The 23,221-nt window shown below is 48.8% G+C and overlaps 1 protein-coding gene across 1 annotated transcript in view; it reads left to right on the top strand.

The window, feature by feature from the left end:
• Positions 1-23,221, top strand: part of LOC146764149 (uncharacterized) — a 113,941-nt gene that overhangs the window by 42,941 nt on the left and 47,779 nt on the right. Inside the window, exon 3 of the mRNA XM_085565505.1 lies at positions 21,027-21,638. Within this exon, the coding sequence (XP_085421631.1) occupies positions 21,027-21,638 (612 nt within the window). The remainder of the gene's footprint in view (positions 1-21,026; positions 21,639-23,221) is intronic.

The raw sequence follows: 23,221 nt of genomic DNA, 5'->3' as shown, positions 1-23,221 counted from the left end.
TTATATACACTTCCATTAATCTACATTTACTCACTTTTATTTTTCACTCACTCTCACATACAACAAGAAGATACCTTTCACTTTCAAACAGTCTACATTACATATCTACATCCTGAGTGCTCATGGAATGTTAATCCATCAACCCAGCATGTTTAATCCTGGATGTCTCTCAACCCAGCAGAATTTTAGGTGTTAATGTTACTGTTGTCCAACCCCAGATCCCCGTGGGCATATCCTCAATCTGGCAACCCTGGGTGCTCTTGGAATGCAAATCCCTTAACCCAGCAGGTTTAATCCTGGATGCTCTTGGGCACGCTTATCCTTCAATCCAGCAGAATTTTTTGGGGCCCCTTATTTTTTCTTTTTTTTTAAATTTTTTTTCCCCTGTTTTTCCACTGCCAGGAAAACTCTTGGCTTCTCTCCACGAGGTTCCACTTCTTCCCTAAGACCCAGTCCCAGTTTCCCCGGGGTGGGGGGGATTCTCTCTTTTTTATCACTCCCTTGGTCTCTTTACTGGCCGCTTTTCTCACGAAAAAGACAAAACACAGCATGAGAGACTGCAGCAATCACTCATTCCCCCCTTATCCACCCCATCCCAACAAATACTCACCTGTCCTTTGTCCTTGGGTCTTGGTTCTTCGTGTACACTTTAGTCTCAGGGGCTAATTACCAAGGTTTTAGGGAATCCTTTCCCTTTTTTTTGTTTTATTGTCTCCTTTTGCCCATGGATCATAACTTGTGTCTGTGGTCACACACCAGAGGAACAGAGCGAGGCTGCCTAAATAGGGCAGGACCCGTCTTCCTCACCCTGACTCTCCTCAGGCCCCGGCAGAGAGGTGTTAGAAACCATCTTTGCCACCATAGTTGTGAAAAATGCCAATCACTTGGCCTTGATAATTTTAATAATAATAACATAGTTATTAAAATACTAATACAATTAGAGTGATAAAAATTTAGAGTTAGGACAATTAAACACAATAAAAACCAAAGACTTAAGGATGTCTGGATGCTCTTGGGAACTTAAGCCACAACATGCATACTTTGTGAACAAAGGGATCACCCTTAAAATTACACTATTGCATATTCATATATCCTTCATGGTTATGCATACATTCTGTTTAAAACAAGACACTCTGACTGTTCTATGACAAGTGTTTCCTTTAATCTCCATGGCGTCTTTGAGTCTGAGCAAGGGGTGAAGAAATTTGCTTCTTCCGATAAGAAAGCCATAATTTCCTATTCACTGGAAGACTTAGGTGTTCTGTGATGGTTACCTCAAAGCGAGTATCTCATGCCTTAAAAGAAAAGCCACATAGATATTTTATGTTTTAACTACTAAAGCTTCATTTTAACTATGAAACTACATTTACCATGCTATTAAAATGTTAATACAGCACTACTAATTAAACTAACATATATGCATTCTTCATGTTGGGTGTCTGCTGGATTTTCCCCGGAAAGGACCCATCTCTGCACAAAGCCACCTTTTTTCATTTCTAAATTAAGTCTTTCTTTCTCTGCCAACTGTGGTTTCTCCACCCCGGCTGCAGCCACTGGTCATCTAAAACTTTAAGAATCTTTTTGTACAAGCACAACTGACTTGATGTATATTTTACATAAGAACGAATTATTCCACAACATATATTAGAATGGGGCTGCAGAGACCCACCTGCAGATCCATGGGGCTGCAGAGACCCACCTGCAGGTCCATGGGGATGCAGAGATCCCCTGCAGTTCCATGGGGATGCAGAGATCCCCTGCAGGTCCATGGGGGTGCAGAGATCCCCTGCAGCCCCTGCAGGAGCCGGGCTGGAGCTCGGCGATGCCTGAGAGGAGGCTGTGAGCCCGCGGGCAGAGGGGCCCCGCTGGAGCAGCCTGTCCTGGCAGGACTGAGCCCGTGGCACAGTGACCCACGCTGCAGCACTCGGAGGGGGCTGTGCCCAGGGGATGGACTCCGCTCCGAGAAGTTCCTGGAGAAGTCTCGGCCGGGAGAGAGCGCAGGGTGCAGCAGGGAACGACTCCTGTCCCTGAGCAGAGGGAGAAGCCCCGGGGGATGAGCTGAGCATGGCCCCATTCCCTGTCTCCTGCCCTGCCGGGGGAGGAGGTGCAGCTGGGAGCAGGGAGGCGTGGGGAAAGCTGCATTTAAGGCTCTGCACTGACTTCTCCTTCTCCTGCTCCGATGAAGTCTTTGGAGTTTTCCGCCAGAAATCTCTCCCCTGCCCCACCCACCCACAGGGCTTCGGGCAGGTTTCCCTTTTTGGGGGAAATCAAAGCGAAGCACTGATGCGCTAACGAGGGGCAGGAGAAGTGAGGCTCCTGGGCTTCCCGCAGAGGCGGAGGCACGGGAGGCGCAGGGCCGGGAAAGCCGTGGCGGGAGGCGCGGAGAAGTTTATTTGTGTGGGCAGCTCAATCCCGGCTCGGCCCGGGCCCGTGCCGGGGCTGTTCCTCATCTCCGGCTTTCCCCTCACGCAGCCCGGGGGCGCCGAGAGCGCGGGGCGAGGCGGGGCCGTGCGCAGAGCCCGCCCCGAGCTCGCTGCCATTGGCCGCCGGTGCCGTCAGTCGCGGTTGCGGCGCGCTGATTGGTGGGAGCGGGGCGCGGCGCGGCCCCGGCGGCGGGCTGAGGGCGGCCGTGGCCGCGCAGCGCCGCCATTGGCCGAGCGGCTGTGCGGGCCCGGCAGCGGCGGCAGCGGCCGGAGCGCGGTGAGGCGGCGGCGGCGGAGCTCGGAGGCGGCCCCGGCGCAGGTGGGAGCCGCGCTGGGCTCTGCGGGGGCTCGGGGCCGGCTGCGGGCGGAGGGGGCGGCAGGGGGCTCCGGCGGCTCGCCGGTGCCGTGTCCGGCCCGTGCCGGCCCCGGGCTGAGGGCGCTGCGGGAGCGGCTGCCCGCGGTCTCCTTCCCGCCGGGGCCGGGCAGGAGCCGCTGCCGGAGCAGCGCTGGCTCGGCCCGGCTGCTGTGGGTAGGACAGAGGGGCTGCCCCGCGGCCGGGAGCGGGCGGGGAAATTCCCGTCGCCGGAGGTTCGTGTGCCCGGGGGAGAGCGAGGAGTCCTGTCAAAGTGACTTTATTGCCGAGCAGGGGCAGAGGCCGTGGGGCATTTGCCGTGCGCTCTCTGCCGTGGCTGTAGCCCGCAGCCTCCTTTTTATCCTCATTTTCCCGGCCGCATCTCCCTCTGCCTTTGCCCACCGGCTGAGTTCCTTGGAAGGTTCCGACTTCCCGATGCGCCTGGAGCCTGTCCTCGTTAATGTGCACCCTCCTTTTGTAGAACAGCCGATATTCATGGCTCTGTTAAGTCTTTGTTCTTCTCCTCGAAGTTCGGGAATGTAGCGGGACTTTGAGCACTCTCTGGGTCAATTTGTAACATTCATTGGAACTGATGGTTTCTCCCGCCAACGAAAAAGATTAAGAAACAGTATTTCCGAGGGCCTGGAATTCCAGGATGGGGGGGAATGACTTCCCACTGCAAAAGGGTGGGATTAGATGGGATAATGAAAAGAAATTGTCTCTTGTGAGGGTGGTGAATCCGTGGCACAGGTCTGCCAGAGAATCTGTGGCTGCCCCTGGATCCCTGGAAGTGTTCCAGGCCAGGCTGGACAGGGCTTGGAGCAACCGGGGTTATGGGAAAGTGTTCCTGCCCACGGCATGGGGTGGAACAGGATCATCTTTATGGTACCCTTGAACCCAAATGATTCTGTTTGATCTTTGATCTCATAATTCTGTGATCTGTTTGAAATGGGTACAAAAAAGGCACAGCAGCTGGCAGGGACTGCAGGAGCCATTGTGGCCCCCAGCGATGGCCCATGTGACTGTGGTCGAAGTCATGTTGTTGTTCTCCATCTCAGAGATCAGTTCCAGCCTTCTTAGGGACTCAAGTTGAGTCCTCGTGGGTGAAATTAAAAGCCTAGTTTTACTTTAGGCCCGACTTTTCTGCAGCCTTTTTGTGAGAACCCCGGCCTTGCTCTGGGGTCTCATGTGGTGGTGAAATTCCTCCTCCAACCTGTGCTTCCAAATGAAAACTCCGCAGGCTTTAGCTGTTCGGTCTCAAGGCAGTTTATTGCTAGTTATCTAACAGATTATGTTCTTGGACTGTGTCTATTTGATCAGCGGCCTGGGTAGAGGCACACACACACCCTGACATCCTCTCTATCTGCTGTCTTCTTCGTCTCTTCCCCCACCCAGGGCTGCTGCTATATTTTATATGATATATTACGTATAACATGTTTACAATTATTCCCCAATACCTACTACCTACGTTGCCAAGTGTTTTTCTACTCTAAACCAATCTGTGAGTGCCAACATCACCAAGAACATGGAGGTAAGGAAGAAGAAGGAGGAAGAACAGGATCAGCCCACTTTCCTCCATGTTAGAACTTCTGACCCCCATGTACAAAGTGAAAACCCCCCTGTACAAGTGTTAAAACCCCCCTGTACGATACTAAAAAAATTTCCCCTCTACTTTGTAATTACTTATACTATACTATTTAACCTTTTGTGACTGCTTGTTCCATCTCCAAAGTTGGTCATTCATTCCATGGCTCAAACTCAAAATCACAGCTGTTTTTCAGCTGTCTGCCAGGGTCTAGAATGCTTCTGACCAGGGCCTGGAACCTCTAAAAATGTCTGAGAGACATTTTGAGTTCCCACACCTTTTTATTAGTCCGGCACCGGTGTGATTGTGAAATGTACTCCCTGAATCCTAAGCAAAGACAAACTTGCTGGCTTTAACCTGCCTGTGGTAGGGAATTCTGCAAAAGAAAGCCTGAAAATATTGCTTTGCCTGTTTTTTATAATGCAAAAAGGAATACTGCTGCTTCTGGTTGTGCTGGCTGAGCCCCGCTCTCTCGGCAGGCCAGGTCAGTGCTGAAGGTGTTGTGCCTTCTGGTGTTCCACAGCTGACTGACACACTTTGCCAAGTTACTTCCTTATCTACAAGTGCCCGGCCCTATCTCCAGGCAGATTCACTCCTTGACTCTGTTTTGTTCTTCCCGGGTCCTCTTTGGTTTTGGGATTATTCTCGGTGCCCTCATTCCCTGTCCTTTTGTAGCCGTTTGTGGATCAGGAGGCCTGGCTGCCACCTGCATGCCCTGGCTCAGCTGCTGGATGAGCTGCACTGCCAAGGTGTGGAGCATGGTAAAAAGATGAGAGTTGCTGCAGCACAGAAGTGGAGAAGGAGCATTTGTTTAACCCCTGGTCTGCTGGGGAGCCAGGAAACCGTGTCCCATTCCATCCTTTCCATGTTTGGACCAATACATAAACTACTCTCCCATTTCCTTTGTTATCTTTTTCAGCACTTTTCCTTTGTCTTCTCTTTGCCAACATCAGTTTGAGTCACTTAGTTTTCCACAAACTCCTGTTTTTTCTTCTAACAGATAACCTGGTCCCATCCCCTGGTGAAATGTTGTGTTCCTCATTTCAGTGGCTTGGTCAGCAGGAAGGTCAGGAGCTGGAGCTGTCTGGTTGGTTCTTATTCCGAGGACAGCTTGTAATCTAATTATGCCATTTAAATAATAAATGGGTTCTCTGCATTTTGATAGGAATTTGTGAAAAACTCAATCACTTGGTTTTTAAAATTTTAAAGGTTTAATAATAGTAAAAAGGTGAAAAAAGTAATAATACATTTAGAGTAATAAAAATTTAGAGTTAGGACATGTACATGACAATAAAAAACAAAGAATTACGGAGGTCCGGATGCTCAGGCACTTAAACCAAGACGAGCATACCTTGGGATCTAGAGGAATCACTCTTAAAACAATACACAATCAGCTTCTTATAGTAAGAAAACCATAACTTCCTCTTCTCTGGAAAATTTAGGTGTTCCTTGAGTGAGTGTCTCATTCCTTAAACCCCTCCTCCACATACTTAGTTTCTCTTTTAACTACTAAAGCTTCATTTTATCTGCAAAGCTACATTTATTATACTATTAATATGTTAATACAGCACAACTAATCAATATGACATAAGACATATAGTAACTATCTGCGTAGAGCCATATAATATGCATTTTTAACAAATTTGTTGGGGTTCCCAGTGGCTGGTCCATGGTGTTGTAGAATTTGTTCTGGTGGCTGTTAAACTTTTCCCAATTTTTGGGCTCTGCCTCAAGCTGGGGCTGCATCAATTGACCCCGTTTTTCTTATTCCATCATCATATACATGAATTCCAACTGATTTCCCTGAACTTGTTATAGCAAAACCCCCAGTGCTCTGATACACCCTGTACAGCACAGACAGGGACAGCAGATGTTGGAGTGGGCAGAGGGATGATCCCCCCCTTATTTTAGTGAAGTTTTCCCAACATTCTCCATTTGCTGTTTCCCTTTGCAGCTTCAGCCGTTTCTGTTGCAGAGTCAGAGATCCTCAGCATGGGCTCTGCCTTCAGCTGTGCAGATTCCATCTGTGCAAGCAGGCAGAGCTTGGGGTGAGGGGCAGAGGGAATCAGCCAATTCCTGCCCCAGGCAAGAAGAGCCAGGTACATTGTCCCCACTTTGCCTCAGCAGTGTTAATTTGCATTTCTGAAGCTCCTTCTGGGTGCCTGGAATGCAGCTTCTCTTCCAGCAGCCTCACATGTGCCACCTCCCCCACAACCTGCTGCTTTATTTTTTTTTCCTTCAAATAATCCATTTAGTATTTGTGACTTAAAGGGTCACCTTTAAATCTCTTCTAGTTTTGTGAAGTGCAGCCTAAAGGTGTGTGTTGAAAAACCCAGACCAAAATTTTGGTATCTCTTACAGAAACATACACAAAAAAATTCCAAGGCAATTCAGTTTTTTCTACTTCTCGGAGTAAAAATTCATTCTCACATCCCTAACCGAAACCTAACCAGAAATACAGAAGTAGGATTATTACAAAAAATACTCTAATGCTCTAAACTTTGCACTGGAACTGCAGGAAAAAGAAAAACTCCACCAATATGTTTATTGTTAGAGTCAAGGCATTCCTTGATTCTGGCCAGGATGTGCAACAGAAATCATTCCAGCCCCACATAGCCCGGGTGTGCAGAGAAAATAGTTCCATTACATGTGGGTTTTACTCGAGTTTTCCCAAAATTGATACAGTCTAAAGCAATCTAAATCCATTGGTTTAATGTTCTGTAGTTTCAAGTTGTGCAGTTTTGAGTGTTCCTTTGCTTGTGCTGTTAATGAGGTGGGAAGTGCTGGATTTCCTTCTCAGCCTTTTGCAGACCAGGTGTCTGCAGCCCTGCCGGGGGCAGTGTCTGGGGTAGGTGTTGGTCGCTGTTTGCTGCTGGGGTTGATGTTTTGCTGCTGGTCGTTATCTTTGTGGGTATCTTTCGGGCCATTCCCAGTGTGTTGAGATGTGAAACTCATCTCCACTGAGTGGTGTAACATCCCTTAACAAAACCTTTAACATTTGTTTCCCCAAGGCCAAGGGAAACCAAGCCTGAGTAGAGAAATCAAAGGTTAACAATGCTCAAGTCTATGAGCTGGTCTATTTTCCATGGATGCAGTGGCAGGCAGGGCAGTGTGTGAGTGTGAGTGAGAGCCAGAGTGGAATTGTCCCGGTGTGTCCCCAGCAGCTGTGGCAGTGCAGGCCCAGCGAGCACTTAAGCTGCAGCAGTGGCAGCAAGGGCTGGCCCCGGTGGCTGGAGCTGCCCAAGGAGGGTGGCCAGGCCGAGGATTTCAGCAGAGGATGTGTGGGCAGGCCCAGGGCCTTGCCCCGCTGTGGAGCCCTGGCTGCTGCTGCGCTGCCTTCAGTGCAGGCTCGGGGGGGCCTCCCATCCTCCTGCTGCAGGCGGGAAGTGCAAATCTCCGGGGCTGCAGAGACCTGGAGCCCAGGCTGAGGGGTCCCCCCGTGTTCAGCTGTGCTGGCGGCTGTTTCTGGCCTCGGTGAATCAAAGACGGAAGCAATCCGGGCAACAGATATTCTTTATTGCAGCGCTGGGCACATGGGGGATCTCTCCTCCTAACATGTGCATCGTGCAGCTAAGAAAGCTGTGATTTATCTTACTAAAACATGCATATTCATTACAAGTCTTGACAATTATTTACATATTCATGATTATTCCGAGATAAGGATGCGCAAGCGTAGTTGCATTTTTGGGTGGTCTTCGGTGGTCGTCAGGGGTCCTCTGGTGGTCGTCCATAGTCTTCATCACTCTGTCCGCTAGTTGAACTTTTATTTCGAGCATGCGTGGTAGTTTTTCTGTGCTCTGGGCTCCATCTTTTCCTCCTTTCATGATATATGGCCTATTCAACTGACCACAGTCCATCTGCTGAGTATGCATTCTTTACATATCATCAGGAAGCTTATCAGAGTAAAGGAAGCTTATCAGAGTAAAGTACATAGCCAAGGACAAAGTTTCTACATCTGTTTGCTAATGTCTAGAATAACAGGATACTGGTGCATATACATAGCACATAACGTTTTCTTCACTTAATTCTTTTCTAGTCATTTAACCCTTAAGTAGTTCTGAACAGGTCAGGTCCCTGTATCAAGTCCCCCCTTTTCTATAACCATTGCAAATTCTTTTGCAATCATATTATGCCTCCATATCTATATCTTTCAATATTAGTTGCTTTTTTGTTACAAAGTAAGACATACTTAATTAAAATTCAGACTATGATAATTAACAATATTATAAGTATTACGGAAATAAAAAGTTGTTTTAACCAATTCAAATTAGGTAACTAGGATGTTAGGACTTTTCACAATTCTTCAAATCCCCACGAGGTGTCATCTTTGGTTACCTCATGGAGTATCTTAGTCTGTTTCTAGATTTCACTTAAATCTGTAGCAATTCGATTATTCTGATCTACATATACACAGTAACTTGTATTTATAATGGTACAAACCCCCCCTCGTGAGGCCAATAATAAATCTAAAGCCATTCTATTTTGCTGTACTACTTGTGCAAGGCTATTTATCTCAATCTGCTGTGCTTGAATTGCATCTATTGTTTTATTTTCAATGTCTTCTACTACTGCTGAAATATTTATTATAGCTTTTTCTAATTCGCTTACTCCTAGCCAAGGGAGAAACCATCTAGCAAAGGAATGAAATGCATTCTGCCTTTTTATTAGGGGATTTTCTACTTCCCGTCTAATTCTTCGAATATGTGTTTGAAGCCAACTTTCGGATAAACGATTATGTATAGTTATGTTTGGGACTACGGCTCCCAGGGTGCATGTTCCCACCCAATTTTCAGGTAATACTTTTCATGCAGTATCATTGCACAGCCAATACCATCCTTTTCCTTCTGGAACTGGCCAGAGGGTACTATTAATAGAGGTGGGGGACCCGATATATTTTATTTTATTACAACCCGTTTGATTTCCTACATATTGGACGTTATTACAACTCCCAACTTTATCTAATCCTTTAGGTGGGTTACACCTCTGCACACATTTATAGTAAGATTTTTTAATTGGAGGGTTATGAATTTTTAATGGCTGGGCTCTATATGTATAATTTACCCAGGTGGTATTCTCCCAATATCTCGTCCACGGATTATTACCAGGTATGGGGATGCCTATTAACAAGATCTGTTTTCCACTGTATTCAGGCATATGTGTACATATCCAACAATTAGTTCTATTCAGAGTTCGAGATATACCTTCCGTCAGCGAAAGATGAAGATTCAAATCTCACCGTGCCCAGGCTCTTCCATAGGTCAAGATAATCTGGAAAATCGCAATCTGGTAGGTCCTACGGGAGTAGCAGTCTATGGTTTCGTAGGGGCCTTCTTTATTTTCGAGTAGTGAATCCAAGCTGGGTGTTCTTTAATCTTCACCGCAGTGAATGTTGTCAGCAGCACTTGATATGGACCTTTCTACTTTTCCTCCAAGGGTTGTCCTGAAAAATTCTTAACATATACATAATCACCAGGTTCAAAGGCATGGAGGGGGTGATCTAATCCCCTTACTCTAGTACCCAAAACATTTTTATGTATTTCTGATAATTGTTTCTGCAATGCTTTCATGTATTCCAGTAAATATCCTTCTTCAATTTGTGCCAATTCTTCACTCTTAAATTGAAGTTGATAGGGTCGCTCATATAATATCTCAAAAGGGCTTAAATTTTCCTTTGTCCGAGGTTTAACTCTTATTCTCAATAATGCCAATGGTAAAGCTTGGGGCCAAGTTAAATTTGTCTCCTGACTAATCTTTGCTATCTGTTGTTTGAGCATATGATTCATCTTTTCAACTTGGCCACTTGCTTGAGGTCTGTACGGGGTATGTAACTGCCAGTCTATTCTTAATGCTTTTCCCACTTGTTGAACAATTTTAGCATTAAAATGTGGTCCTCGATCGGAGGATATTGTCGATGGAACTCCGAAATGAGGAATTATTTCATTCAGTAGCGCTTTAGTCACTTCTCGCGCTTTGTTAGTCCTGCAGGGATATGCTTCTGGCCATCCTGTGAAAGTGTCTGTCAGGACTAAAAGATATCTATACCCCCCTTTTCTGGGGAGCTCAGAAAAATCAATTTGCCATTGTTGCCTAGGGCAGTTTCCTTTATCTATCATCTCCAATTTTATTTTGCTAGTTGTGTCTGGATTATTTCGTTGACATATTTCACATTGCTGCGTTACCTGTTTTACTGTGGTATACAAATTTCGCCCTACTATTCTTTTGGTCACTTCTTTGTATAATGCATCTGCTCCCCAGTGGGTTTTTCTATGTTCTGCTTGTATTAGGGGCCACAAAATATTAGAAGGAACTAATATGTGACCTTCTTTCAACTGTATCTAGCCCTTTGTTCCGGGCTCACCTCCTAGATCATTAGCCAATTTCAAGTCTTCTTTTGAGTATCTAGGTGACTGTTCTAAATCAATTGGTTTACTGTCTGGTATCAAAGCACATACCTTAACTTCTTCTGCCACTCGCTTGGCCTCACTATCAGCCAATCGATTTCCTATTTCTTGGTCAGAGTTACCTTTTTGGTGTCTTCGGCAATGCATTATAGCTACTTTTTCCGGTAGTTGAATCACTTCCAATAATTTCAATATTTCTTTTGCATGTTTGATCTGTTTCTTCTGGGTGTTCAACAGTCCTCGTTCTTTCCAAATTGCTCCATGCGCATGCACCACCCCGAAAGCATATTTTGAATCAGTCCAAATATTTATCTTCTTTTCTTTTGCAAGTTCTAGTGCCCTTATAAGGGCCACTATTTCTGCTTTCTGGGCCGAGGTTCCTGCAGGAAGAGGGTTGGCTTCGATTACCTTTTGAGTAGTGGTTATCGCATATCCCGCTCTCCGCTGTCCCAGTTTCACGAAGCTGCTTCCATCTGTGTACCAGGAGTCTTCAGCGTCTTCCAGAGGGGTGTCCTGGAGATCTGGACGGCTCGAATAGGTGGCTTCGATGGTCTCTATGCAGTCGTGGGACAGTGGTTCTCCTTGGGCACCGCTGAGAAAAGAAGCTGGATTTATAATGTTAGTAACAATTATTTCTATATCATCTTGTTCGACTATGATGGCTTGGTATTTCAGAAATCTCTGTGGGGAGAGCCAATGGTTCCCTTTTTGTTCTAACACAGCTGAGACAGTATGGGAAACCATTACCGTTATCTTCTGCCCTAATGTGAATTTGCGTGCTTCTTGAATGTTTATTACAACCGCCGCCACTGCACGTAGGCATCCTGGCCATCCTTTGCTTACCTCGTCCAGCTGCTTGGAGAAGTACGCCACTGCTCGCTTGTAAGGGCCAAGTTCTTGGGCTAATACTCCAAGTGCCATCCCCTGTCTTTCATGTGAGAATAATAAAAAGGGTTTAGAGACATCTGGTAAGCCGAGGGCCGGAGCCTTCATCAGTTCCTTTTTAAGTTTCTTGAAGGCGGCTCGAGCCTCTGCCGTCCATTCTATTTTAAGTCGGGTTTTCTTTAGCAGTTCATATAGAGGTTTAACTATTACACCATAGTTGTATATCCATAAGCGGCACCAACCTGCCATTCCCAAGAATGTCCGCAATTCCTTGGCTGTTTGAGGCTCCGGGGTGCGACAAATTGCCTCTTTTCGCTCAGTTCCCAATTCTCTTTGTCCTCTGGAAATTTCTAATCCTAAATAAGTTACTCGCTGTTGCACTATTTGAGCCTTTTGTTGGGATACTCTGTATCCATTCATTCCTAGGAAATTGAGAAGTTCTATAGTCCATGAGAGACACTCTTCCCTGTTCTCAGTGGCTATTAAAAGATCATCAACATATTGCACGAGGACTCCTTTACCATCTGGGGGAGTCCAATTTTCCAAATCTTTAGCTAACTGATTTCCAAAAATCGTGGGGCTGTTTTTAAATCCTTGTGGTAATACTGCCCAAGTTAATTGTGTTTTTCTTCCTGAATCCGGATTTTCCCATTCAAAAGCAAATAGCTTCTGACTTTCTGAGGCCAGCGGCAAACAGAAGAAGGCATCTTTGAGATCCAGTACAGTAAACCAATGTAAGGTATCTCTCAATTTAGTTAATAGTGTATATGGGTTGGCTACAACCGGGTGGATGTCTTCAACTATTTTATTAATTGCCCTTAGGTCTTGTACTAATCTATAACTTTTTCCATCTGCCTTTTTAACGGGTAAAATCGGAGTGTTGTATTCTGATTCGCATTCCGTTAGCAAATTGTATTGCAGAAATCGATTAATAATATTTTTGATTCCTTCTCTGTCTTCTAGCCTTAAGGGATATTGTTTAATTCTTACCGGCTTTACTCCTGGTTTCAACTTGATTACGACAGGGCTTGCATTTTTGGCTTTCTCCGGAACTTCACTAGCCCAAACCCCTGGATATACCGGGTCCAGAACCTCTCTAGGTATTTTAGAATGGCTTTGAGTTTGTATTAAGGCTAGACTCAAAACTTCCACTAATTGTTCTTCTTGAATTTGAAATTCAATTTTCCCTTTCTGAAAAACAATTTTCGCCTCAAGTTGTTCTAGCAAATCTCGCCCTAGCAAGGGCTTTGGGGAATTTGGTAAATATAGAAACCTGTGAATTCCAATTTGTTTTCCAAGTCGATAATTAAGTGGTTTAAGGAAATAAGCTTTTTCCCTTTGTCCTGTAGCTCCAATTACAGTGATAAAATCTTTGTCTTTCGGCATTAATTGTTGGTTCAATACCGAATAAGAAGCCCCGGTATCAACAAGGAAATCTATTTTTTTCTTCTCTTTTCCTAGCTCAATTTTAACCAGGGGATCCGCTAGGGTGGTTTCCCCCGGTCCCCTTCACTGGTCTGAGCCCATCTGGGCTAATAAAGGGGGCTTTCTTGCCAACTTAGGACATTCCCCCTTCCAGTGCCCTATCTCCTTACAGTATGCACACTGATTTGACTGTAAGGTTGGGCGCTGCCTCCCTTCTTTATTATTTTGAGTTCCACTTTTCTGCTTTTCCAATGCGGCCACCGTGGCTTCCGCAATTACCTGTCCCATTTTATACTTGCCCTGCTCCTCTCGGTTTCTATATATCCTCCAGGCTTCTTCTAGCAGCTTTTCTAAATCCCTAATATCAGGTTCTTTCAGCTTTTGGAGTTTTCTCCTTATGTCTTCTGATGACTGCCCCAAAAATAAGGAAACTAGCTGTTGTCTGCCTGTATCAGAAGCGGGATCTAGGGTGGTATATTTTCTCATAGCAGTCCGTAATTTGTCAAGAAACTCCGTAGGAGTTTCTGCCGAGTTTTGCTTGATTTCATATAAATTTGACCAATTTACTGCCTTCGGTACGGCCGTCCCGATACCAATTTTAATCCATTCTTGGTATCTTTTAAGTAGCCTGTAATCTTGGTCGTCATTTGGGTCCCAATTAGGGTCATCTCTAGGGACGTGGGTTTCGACCGTACCCTGAAGGGTTCCTGCCGTGATTTGAATTTGTACTTGTGTACGAGCACTTTTAATTATTAATTGTTTTTCTGTTTCAGTTAAGGCATCTAACATCAAATCTATATCTTTCCAATCTGGATCCTGATTTTTAACTATTAATTCAAATTGTTTTGCCACCCCTTCCGGATCATCCCGGCATCCCTTTACTACTTCTCGCCAAACATCTAAGTCATTCATAGAAAAGGGAATTTTAATTCTGGTGGGTCCTGTTGCTCCCATCGCTTGCCTTAACGGGGCTTGAATTATCGGCCCCATTTTACTCCGAGTTCGAGCTGTGATGGGAGAAAAGTTCATTTTTCCAGGGACAGCCTCACCAGATTTTTCTATGCGATTACTTTTATCTGATTCATCTGATGAGGTAGAAGGTCGGGATCTAGGGGGGGGAGGGGTTTCCGGGGGAGAAGGGGGTTGGGGTGGAGAACTATAATCTTCTATTCTTTCCTCTGTTTCTTTAAGTTTTACACACCTTTGCCCTATACTGCAAGCCGAACAACACCGTTTTAACCTAGTCCCATTCTTTCTCTGTTCCTTTTCCATAGCTAACACCAAAGGATCCTGGGGTGCTACGTTTATCCCACATTTCTTCTGCCATTCAGGGTGATTCCGCAAAGTGAAAAACATATCCGCATATCTCACTTCATCCCACTTTCCTTCTCGCCTTAAAAACAACATTAACTGCAACAAAGTATTATACTGCAAAGTTCCATTGAACGGCCACTTCTCACCATCTTCCAACTTATACAAAGGCCACCACTGGTTACAATATTTAATTAATGTTTTCTTATTCACTGTCTCTCCAGGAGTTCCACTTATTTCCTTCCAATGCATTAAAATACAACTCAAAGGGCTCTTCTTCACGATTCTCCCGCTCTGTCGTCCACTCATTATACTATGCACCAAACAGGACACTTTTTACAGCAACACAAAAGTCCAACAACAATCAGAATAATTTCAAAAATAAGCAACCAAACTCAGTACGTGTTAAACAGTTCCCAAACCATTAACTCAGAAGTGTATGTCTTAATATACCAAAGTACTAGACCAAAAACCAAATACGATCGTATAACAAACACAAACTCCGCGGGGAGCTTATTCAAAACCAAATACGATCGTATAACAAACGCTACCCCCTGCGGGGAGCTTATCCAAAACCAAATACGATCGTATAACAAACGCTACCCCCTGCGGGGAGCTTAACCAAATGACCGGTCCCAAACAAATAAAAATAAAGGATACCTGTGCCGCCGGGGCGAACGGAGTTCTTGTCTGCTCCCGCGGTGATCCGAATGAGGCGAGGAGCCCCTCCGGGAAGATCCCGGGGTACCTAGGGAGTCCTGTTCCCAGCGGGTCCCGCGGCCGAGCAGAGAGTCCTCCTGGCTGGCTCGCCAAATTGAATCAAAGACGGAAGCAATCCGGGCAACAGATATTCTTTATTGCAGCGCTGGGCACATGGGGGATCTCTCCTCCTAACATGTGCATCGTGCAGCTAAGAAAGCTGTGATTTATCTTACTAAAACATGCATATTCATTACAAGTCTTGACAATTATTTACATATTCATGATTATTCCGAGATAAGGATGCGCAAGCGTAGTTGCATTTTTGGGTGGTCTTCGGTGGTCGTCAGGGGTCCTCTGGTGGTCGTCCATAGTCTTCATCACTCTGTCCGCTAGTTGAACTTTTATTTCGAGCATGCGTGGTAGTTTTTCTGTGCTCTGGGCTCCATCTTTTCCTCCTTTCATGATATATGGCCTATTCAACTGACCACAGTCCATCTGCTGAGTATGCATTCTTTACATATCATCAGGAAGCTTATCAGAGTAAAGGAAGCTTATCAGAGTAAAGTACATAGCCAAGGACAAAGTTTCTACATCTGTTTGCTAATGTCTAGAATAACAGGATACTGGTGCATATACATAGCACATAACGTTTTCTTCACTTAATTCTTTTCTAGTCATTTAACCCTTAAGTAGTTCTGAACAGGTCAGGTCCCTGTATCATCGGGGCCCCTTGGCATGGGCCACGCCACTTGGCCACCAGTGGTGCTGCTTTGCACTCCTTAGGCAGAGCCCATGTCCTGCTTGGATGTTGGCAACAGCAAAGTGCCAAGGAAGGCTCTGTGCCAGCCCAGCTTCCTGGGGGAGAGATTGCACCAGAGACAGGATTCTGGCCACAGACTGCTTTAAATGTGCATCCCTTATCTCCACCCTGCACTAGGTGGAGAACTCCCAGGGTATGGAATTCCCGAGATCAATTCCAAGGGAAATAATTGAATATCTGCCCTGGGTCTGGCTCTTCTTCTTGCCCAAGCCAATGTCAAAAGCCGTACCCATGGCATCTTGGTTTCTATCCCCAGCTTCCACAGGTGTTTCTTTCCCCATTCATTCTTTGTACCCAGCCTGAGCTCTGGGGGTGCCAGGGGTTATGGAGGTCCCATTGTATTCCTAAAGCTGCCATAAGCCCCTGGAGGATATCTCCTGTAAAATGAGTTCTGCTCTCTGAGTCTGTTGCTTCCACAGTCCCTTTTCTTGAAATTATGTCTTTTAGACATACCCTAATAAGTGATCCAGTGGTTGCTGAGCAATCAGAATTGCTTTTGCCCCCCTGTTAGGTGAGATGGTGTCACCAGAAGATATTGAAGCCTTCCTGCTCAGGGCATTTCAGTGCCAGGCTCTTACAAGCACACACAGCTGTGCTGGTTGAGCTGACCATGGGGGTAACCTGCGCTTTGTCTGATTCCCTTTCCTCAATAACAGCGTGTCTTGGAACTCTTTTCCCTTCTGCTGCCTTTGAAGAGCCATCCACAAAGACATTTTCTGCCTCAGGCCAGGCAATGTCTCCTGAATCTCCCCCAGGCTGGGTCTGGAGCTGTGTCACTTGAATGCAGTGCTGGGTTTCTTCCCAGCCCCTCTGTGGGCTGTTCAAACAGGAGGCTGGGTTAAACCCTTCCTCTGTGCTCAGTTCTGAATCCTCCTGTGCCACTGCACAAGTTTCACACTGTAATAACCGAGCACTGCTCATCCATTGCGAGGCTCTTTTGGTGATCAAAGCTTGAACTTGATGGCAGACTGGAACAGTTGGAGATCCTGTTGTCATCAGGTTTTGGGCCTCAGTTCTGTTGAATCTGTGGCTGCACAATTCTGCAGACAATGAGGCCACTCTGGCCACTGGGTGAAACATTTTGGCGCAAGAGTTCCTTTGGCATGGCCCTGTTTAATATTCACCTACAATTCCAATTTCTTTTCTGAGTCTGGAAGAGCCCCAGCTGAGGCATCAATATTTTTGGGTTTTCATTTTCTCAAGTTTTGCTCACTTTTTCCTTTCCATACCACAGCATGGAGGCTGTCTGGGGTTACAAAGTCCTACAATGTTCTGTACGGAACAGAGAATCCTCAGTCCAGGCTGTGTAATTCCCTGTTAATCCTCAGAATTGTCGCAGCTCCTTTTTGGTGCTGGGAAATGTTACTTCTGAGATTGCCCAGACCCTCTTTGTGTCAAACCACAACAAATCTTCAGTCCCATTATGTCCCAAATATTTAATCTTTGTCTCCATTATTTGCACTTCTTTTTTTTTTCAGATACTTAAAAGATGTTTTAGCCAAGAAATTCAGCCTTTTCACAGAGGCTTTGTCTAGCACTTTTTCTTGTCCTCCTCATTGGAGCCATCTGATTCCCTGACTGGCAGGATAGGAGTGCTGTAGGGAGACATCCCTGGCTCCAAAAGCCCTGCCTTTAGCAAGGACTCCATACCAGGCTGTGAGCCCTTCCTTCCCTCCCCTGGAACAGGGTGTTGCTTTTAGACACCACTTGTCCTGGTTGCTTCCAAGTAATTTGGAGAGGCTCCACATCAAATTTTCCTTTTGGGGCTGCCCACGCGTCTGAGTTCACTGAGCAGAGGCCTTGCCAGACATTTGACACAAAGGTACAGCAGCAATAGCCTCTGTACCACCTTTTACAATATTCCAATGCCACCATCAAATTCCTTCCTGGTTCATAAAAATGACAGTAGGAAGAAAAATAAAAAAGTTCATTTCAAACATATCCTCCACAGATCCTAATAGTGATTGAACAAATGATACCAGTTCAACTTTCCCATTTATTCCCTTAATAATTGAAACATTCCTTTACAATTTTCCCCCCTTAGGTGTAAGATTCCGAGTGGATGGAGAGGCCCCTGTGTCCATCAGGAGAGGCCTCCTCTGGATGCAGACCCAGCCTGAATGTTCTCCAGGGCTCCAGTGTGGTGGGTCCCCGGTGGGATGGGAGCTCAGAGAGCCCTGCCAATCCATGTCCATGCAGGGGTGGACTTGCTCCTGCTGAGGGTGCTGCTGTCTGTGCTTGCAGTGTCCTTGTGGGCTGCAGCTGGAGCCCTGACTCCTTCCCAGGGGCTGTTTGGGTGGGCTCTGCCCTGGCCAGGAGGGCAATGCCTCTGCCAGGTGCTTGTGGCCAACCCCGTCATGCCCTGGGTGCTGGGGCCCCCTTGGGCCCTGGGGTTGATCCCTCAGGGGCTGTGGGAACTCTGCCATGGCCTTTGCCTTCAGCTTGGCCTTTTGCTCATCCCTTCTTGCCTTCAGCTGCTGTGCCTTTGTGCCCAAGTGCTGCAGGGCTTCTTGTGCCACTCCTGGAGCCCCGGTCACTGCCTGTGGGTGCTCATCCTGTGAGAGCTGCTGAGCTTTCTGCAAAACCTTTCCTTTCTGCAGGGACCCAAAGCAAATCCTGAACAGCAAATCCTGATCCTTCCATGTGCACTCTGCATTTCCCAGCTGCTCCTTTGTTTTCCCCATTGTGCTCAGGGTCCCTGCCCAGCCCGTGTGGCAGAGCCGGTGCCTGTCCTGCCGCAGTGTCCAAAGGCGGCCCCCCCGGCGGGCAGGGCCGGCAGCTCCCCGGGGCCGGGCAGCGGCCGGGGCGTCCCGCAGCCTCCTGGGGGCCAGGGGCCACTGCCGGCCCTGCCCGGGGCTGGTGGGGTCAGGCAGCGCCCGGCGCTGAGCCCCGGCTGCCCCACAGCCCCGGCCCGGCCCCGCAGCTCCCCACAGGCCCCAGCCCGTGCTCCCGGTGCCGCACCTCTGCGCCCGGTGCTGCCGCTGCCAGCGCAGAGAAACCCCTGGCATCCTGACCTCCTGCTTTTCCTCTCCTGGAAACCGGGGATGGAAAGGATCTGGATCAGCTGGCAAATTCTGAGGATAAGACCCTGCTGAAAATCATCCCAATCGTGACTAATTTTCTCTTTCTCCTCTTTTCCATCATACTTTTTCTTGCCACATAGATTCCTCCTGCTGCTTCTTGCCTGAACCATATTGCTGCACACTCCCCTTCACCTGATCCCTTCCCAGCACACCAACACCATCCATTCCCTGTTGTACAAATGCCTTCTCCACTTCACTTATTGCTCCCCTGGGTGTCCATACCTTAATTAGCTCTGGGGGAATGTGCAAACTATTTCAGCATTCTCCCAAGGGACCCTTCAGAGACATTTTGGGATCATCATCCCTTTGGCCAGGACCCCTCCCTGGCTTTCCCTTTTCTCCCCTCCATGGGAACCCTGCCATGTTCACTCCCCGAGGATCCCTGGGCACTCACTGATGAGATTTTCAGTGCTCTCTCCCTGCTGACCCTTCACAGACCCCCCTGATGTGTCACTCGTCTGTCTCCTGGTCACTCCCGGGTCCCCAATCAATGCCCGGTGCCGCTGCCAGCCAAGGGAGCCGATCACCCAAAGTGGGTGAGGCACCTTCAGCTGCACTCCCTGCCTCCCGCTCTGGATGGTGGAAGGAATTAGGGATGAGCCCCAGGGTGTGTGGAAAAATTGACATCAGCAGAGGATTCTGTCCACAAAGCAGACAGAGTTGTCTCTAAAAGTAATTTCATTCCTAAAACTGGGAGAGGCCATGGGACATTCCCCATGGGATCTTCCTAATTATTGGAGGACACAGCTTCGTTTTCATCCTAATTCTCCTGGCCACATCTCCCTCTGCTTTCCCCATTGGCTGAAGTGCTTGAGAGGTACAGACTTCCCAATCCACCTACTACATACCCACCGTAATATGCTCCCCACTTTTGTATAGCAAATGATATTCATGGCTCTGTTAAGGCTTTGTTGTTCGTCTGGAAGTTAATGAATTGAGCAGGACCTTGTCTGAGCAGCAGTCTGTGTCATCAACTGATGACATTTTCTGACACCGTTGGCTTCTCCTGTCACTCCCTTAAGTACAGGTATCTTGCCCTCTGAGCATTCCCTACCTGGACCAACCCCCCTCGACCCCATGGCCCCGCGAGGGGAATTTGGGGAGGTGGGAGTGGGGCAGCGCCAAGGCCGGGCCCCCCCGCGCTGTCCTGGCGGGAGCGGCTGCAGTGGGGACCGAGTGCGGGCGGGAGCGGCCGAGAGCCCAGCGCTGCCCCAGCCCGACCTGCCCCAGCTCCATCCCTGCCCTCCGCTGGGATGCTGTGGGGCTGGGGGGAAGAGGGAGCCGGCAGTGGGTGCTGGGCCTGGGGGCAGGAGGAGAAGGGAAGGAGAAGCAGCCTTGAGGAACAGAATGGTCAAACGATGCAGGTGGCAGGAGAGAGTGGGATTGTGCAGGAGAAGGAGGAATAGCAGGAGGAAGAGGAGTGTGAGGAAGAGCAGAGACACAGGAGGAGGAGGAGGAGCAGAAAGAGGAAGCAGCAGAAGGTTCCACCCCTCCCTGTGTCTGCAGCCTCCCCCCAGCCCCAGGAGCGCTGCTCCCCCCACATGCAGCAGGTGACTGTAGAGGGGGATCCAAGATTTTCAGGGGGTGAATCTTGTTGTTTCTGAGCTTTCTTGGGTTAAATGTTGGTGCTTTGGTTTTATGTGGCAGCTGAATCTTTATGTTTTGGAGAAGGATTTGCTGACTTGTGATGTTTGGGGAGTTTTTGATCTGTGTCTTGAAGTTTGTGGGATTTTTGGGCTGAATCTTGGTGTTATGGAGGTTCTTACAGACACAAGATTCCCAATGACTTCCTGAGATCAACTTGGGCAAGGAGGAACCTGCAGTCCAAGGTGCTCTTCTCTTGTTTTTCTGTCAAACCAGGATTTGTCATTCCCTGGGTGTGGCTGGATGGAGGAGGAGGAAAAGCCCCGGAGATGCTGCAGGAGGAGGAGCTGCAAACCCAGCCCAGGGAGCTGCAGGGAGGAAAGAGTCCCCCTGAGCCAGGAAGGCGGGCGGAGATGCAGGCAGAGCTCGGAGCTGGTGGAGAAGCCTCATGGCAGGGAGAAGCCCCACAAGTGCTTGGAATGTGGGAAGGGTTTCAGCTGGAGATCCAGCCTGATCCAGCACCAGAGGATCCACACTGGGGAACGGCCCTACGAGTGTGGGGAGTGTGGGAAGAGGTTTCGGACCAGCTCCCATCTCCTCAGACATGAGCGGAGTCACACAGAGGAGAGGCCCTTCCGCTGCCCCGACTGCGGGAAGGGCTTCAAGCACGACTCCAGCCTCACCGTGCACCGGCGCATCCACACCGGGGAGAGGCCCTACGAGTGTGGGAAGTGTGGGAAGAGCTTCATAGACAGGTCTTGCCTGATCAAGCACCAGGTGGTCCACAGAGGTGAACGGCCCTATGAGTGCTTGGAATGTGGGAAGAGCTTTGGGTGGATCACCGCCCTGAGAAAACACCAGCGCATCCACACTGCGGAGAGGCCCTATGAGTGTCCCCAGTGTGGGAAGAGGTTTCAGACCAGCTCCAGTGTCCTCCTACATGAGCGGATTCACACAGAGGAGAGGCCCTACCGCTGCCCCGACTGCGGGAAGGGCTTCAAGCACAACTCCCACCTCACTGAGCACCAGCGCATCCACACTGGAGAGAGGCCCTACGAGTGTGGGAAGTGTGGGAAGAGCTTCACAGAGAGATCAACCTTGACCAAACACCAACGGACGCCCCACTAAGGGAAGCCCTGTGAGTGCCCCGAGTGAGGGAAGAAGTTTGGAGTGTGGGAAGAGAGTGAGGGAAGAGCTTGGTGTGCTGCTGCAGCTCCATCCCCCATGGGAGGATCCGGGCTGGATGATCCCCAGTGACCCCCGTGGGGCAGAGCCCTGGTGTCCCCGTATGGGGAATAAAACAGAGAGTAAAGCAATGGAGCTGATAAAGGGGCCCGACATCTGAGGCCTGACTGAGCAGAAACTGTGGGAGACACAGACACAGTTTGTCTCCCTGGGCAAGAAGAAGGGACAGTGGGGGGTGACAGGGGTGTGACAGAGGGGATGAGGGGGTGACAAAGGGACAGAGAGGACAACAGAGCCCTCCAGGGAGGGGACAAAGGGGACCCTGGGAGGACACAGGGGCCACCGCTGGAGGCCACAAGTGCCACCAGGTCCCTGACACCTCCCTTGTCCCCTCCCCAGGTGTCCCTGTACCAGCTGGAGTCACTGGTGAATGTGGTGGCCACCCTGAGTGAGGTAGCAGCCACCGTGACCAGGTTACAGAGGGACGAGCAGCAGCTCATGTCCCCAGAGTCCCTGCACGGGAACCTGAGGAACTTCACCTGGAGTCTCGGTGAGACCCTCGAGCAGGGCGATGTCACCTCCCTGGGCCACCATGGTGTCCCCTCCCTGGCCCAGGCCCTGGCCGTGCTTGGGGCCACCCCAGGGGCACCTGGGCCGATGTGAGAGCTGCGGGCTGGGCCTGGCAGGAGTTGGTGGTCAGGCTCGAGGACAGCCGGGCCCTGCTGGCCTGGGATGCCACCGAGCTCCGCGACGCCCGCTGGGACGCGGCCATCGCTGCCATCCGGGCCGGGGATTCCTGGCACAATAAAATCTCAGAGTTTGCATGGACAAGTCCAAGGCAGTGTGAGCTTTCTGCCAGGATTTGGGAATCCTTTACGAATCCAATTCTCACATCCCTGGGCCCCCCCGGTCCCAGCGCTGTTCCCGGGGGTCCCGCGGCTCTGGGGGTTCAAAGGGGAGGGGGCGGAACCCCCGTGATGGGTGGGGGGCACAAAGGGGGGTCCGGGCCCGGTGCTCGGGGGGGGTCGGGGGCACTGAAGGGGTGCGGGTGCGGTTTTTGGGGGGTCCCGGTGCTCGGTGAGGGGGGGTCAGTGCTCAGCAGCGGGGGCTGTCCAAGGACCCCCCCGGCCCCCCCAAATCCCAGCCGGGTGTGAAAAACAAAGTTCACTAAGGGATTACTAAACAAAGTTTAATCAGGGATAAAAAAGGGTTTTGGGGCTGGCCAAAGAACTGGCCCTCAACTTAACCCTTCGTTCTCCGGATCCGGTTCCACTGCAGGGCCACGAACACACTCCTGAGTTTTGACATTATTCAAACACTCCCGGGAGGTTTGGGTGTCCCAGGAACTCGTGTTTGGGTCTCACCTCTGACTTGTCTGCAGGACATTCTGTAGATTAAGTCGATATTTTTGATTTCTTCTCATGGTTCCACCCCGTTGTTTCAGGCCCCCTGATAAATTCATAAA

This window comes from Lonchura striata, chromosome 36, assembly GCF_050655825.1.
Source record: "Lonchura striata isolate lonStrDom1 chromosome 36, ASM5065582v1, whole genome shotgun sequence".
Lineage (NCBI taxonomy): Eukaryota > Metazoa > Chordata > Aves > Passeriformes > Estrildidae > Lonchura > Lonchura striata.
Note: the sequence above shows the minus strand (reverse complement) of the source record. Positions and strands in the feature narration are given on the sequence as shown.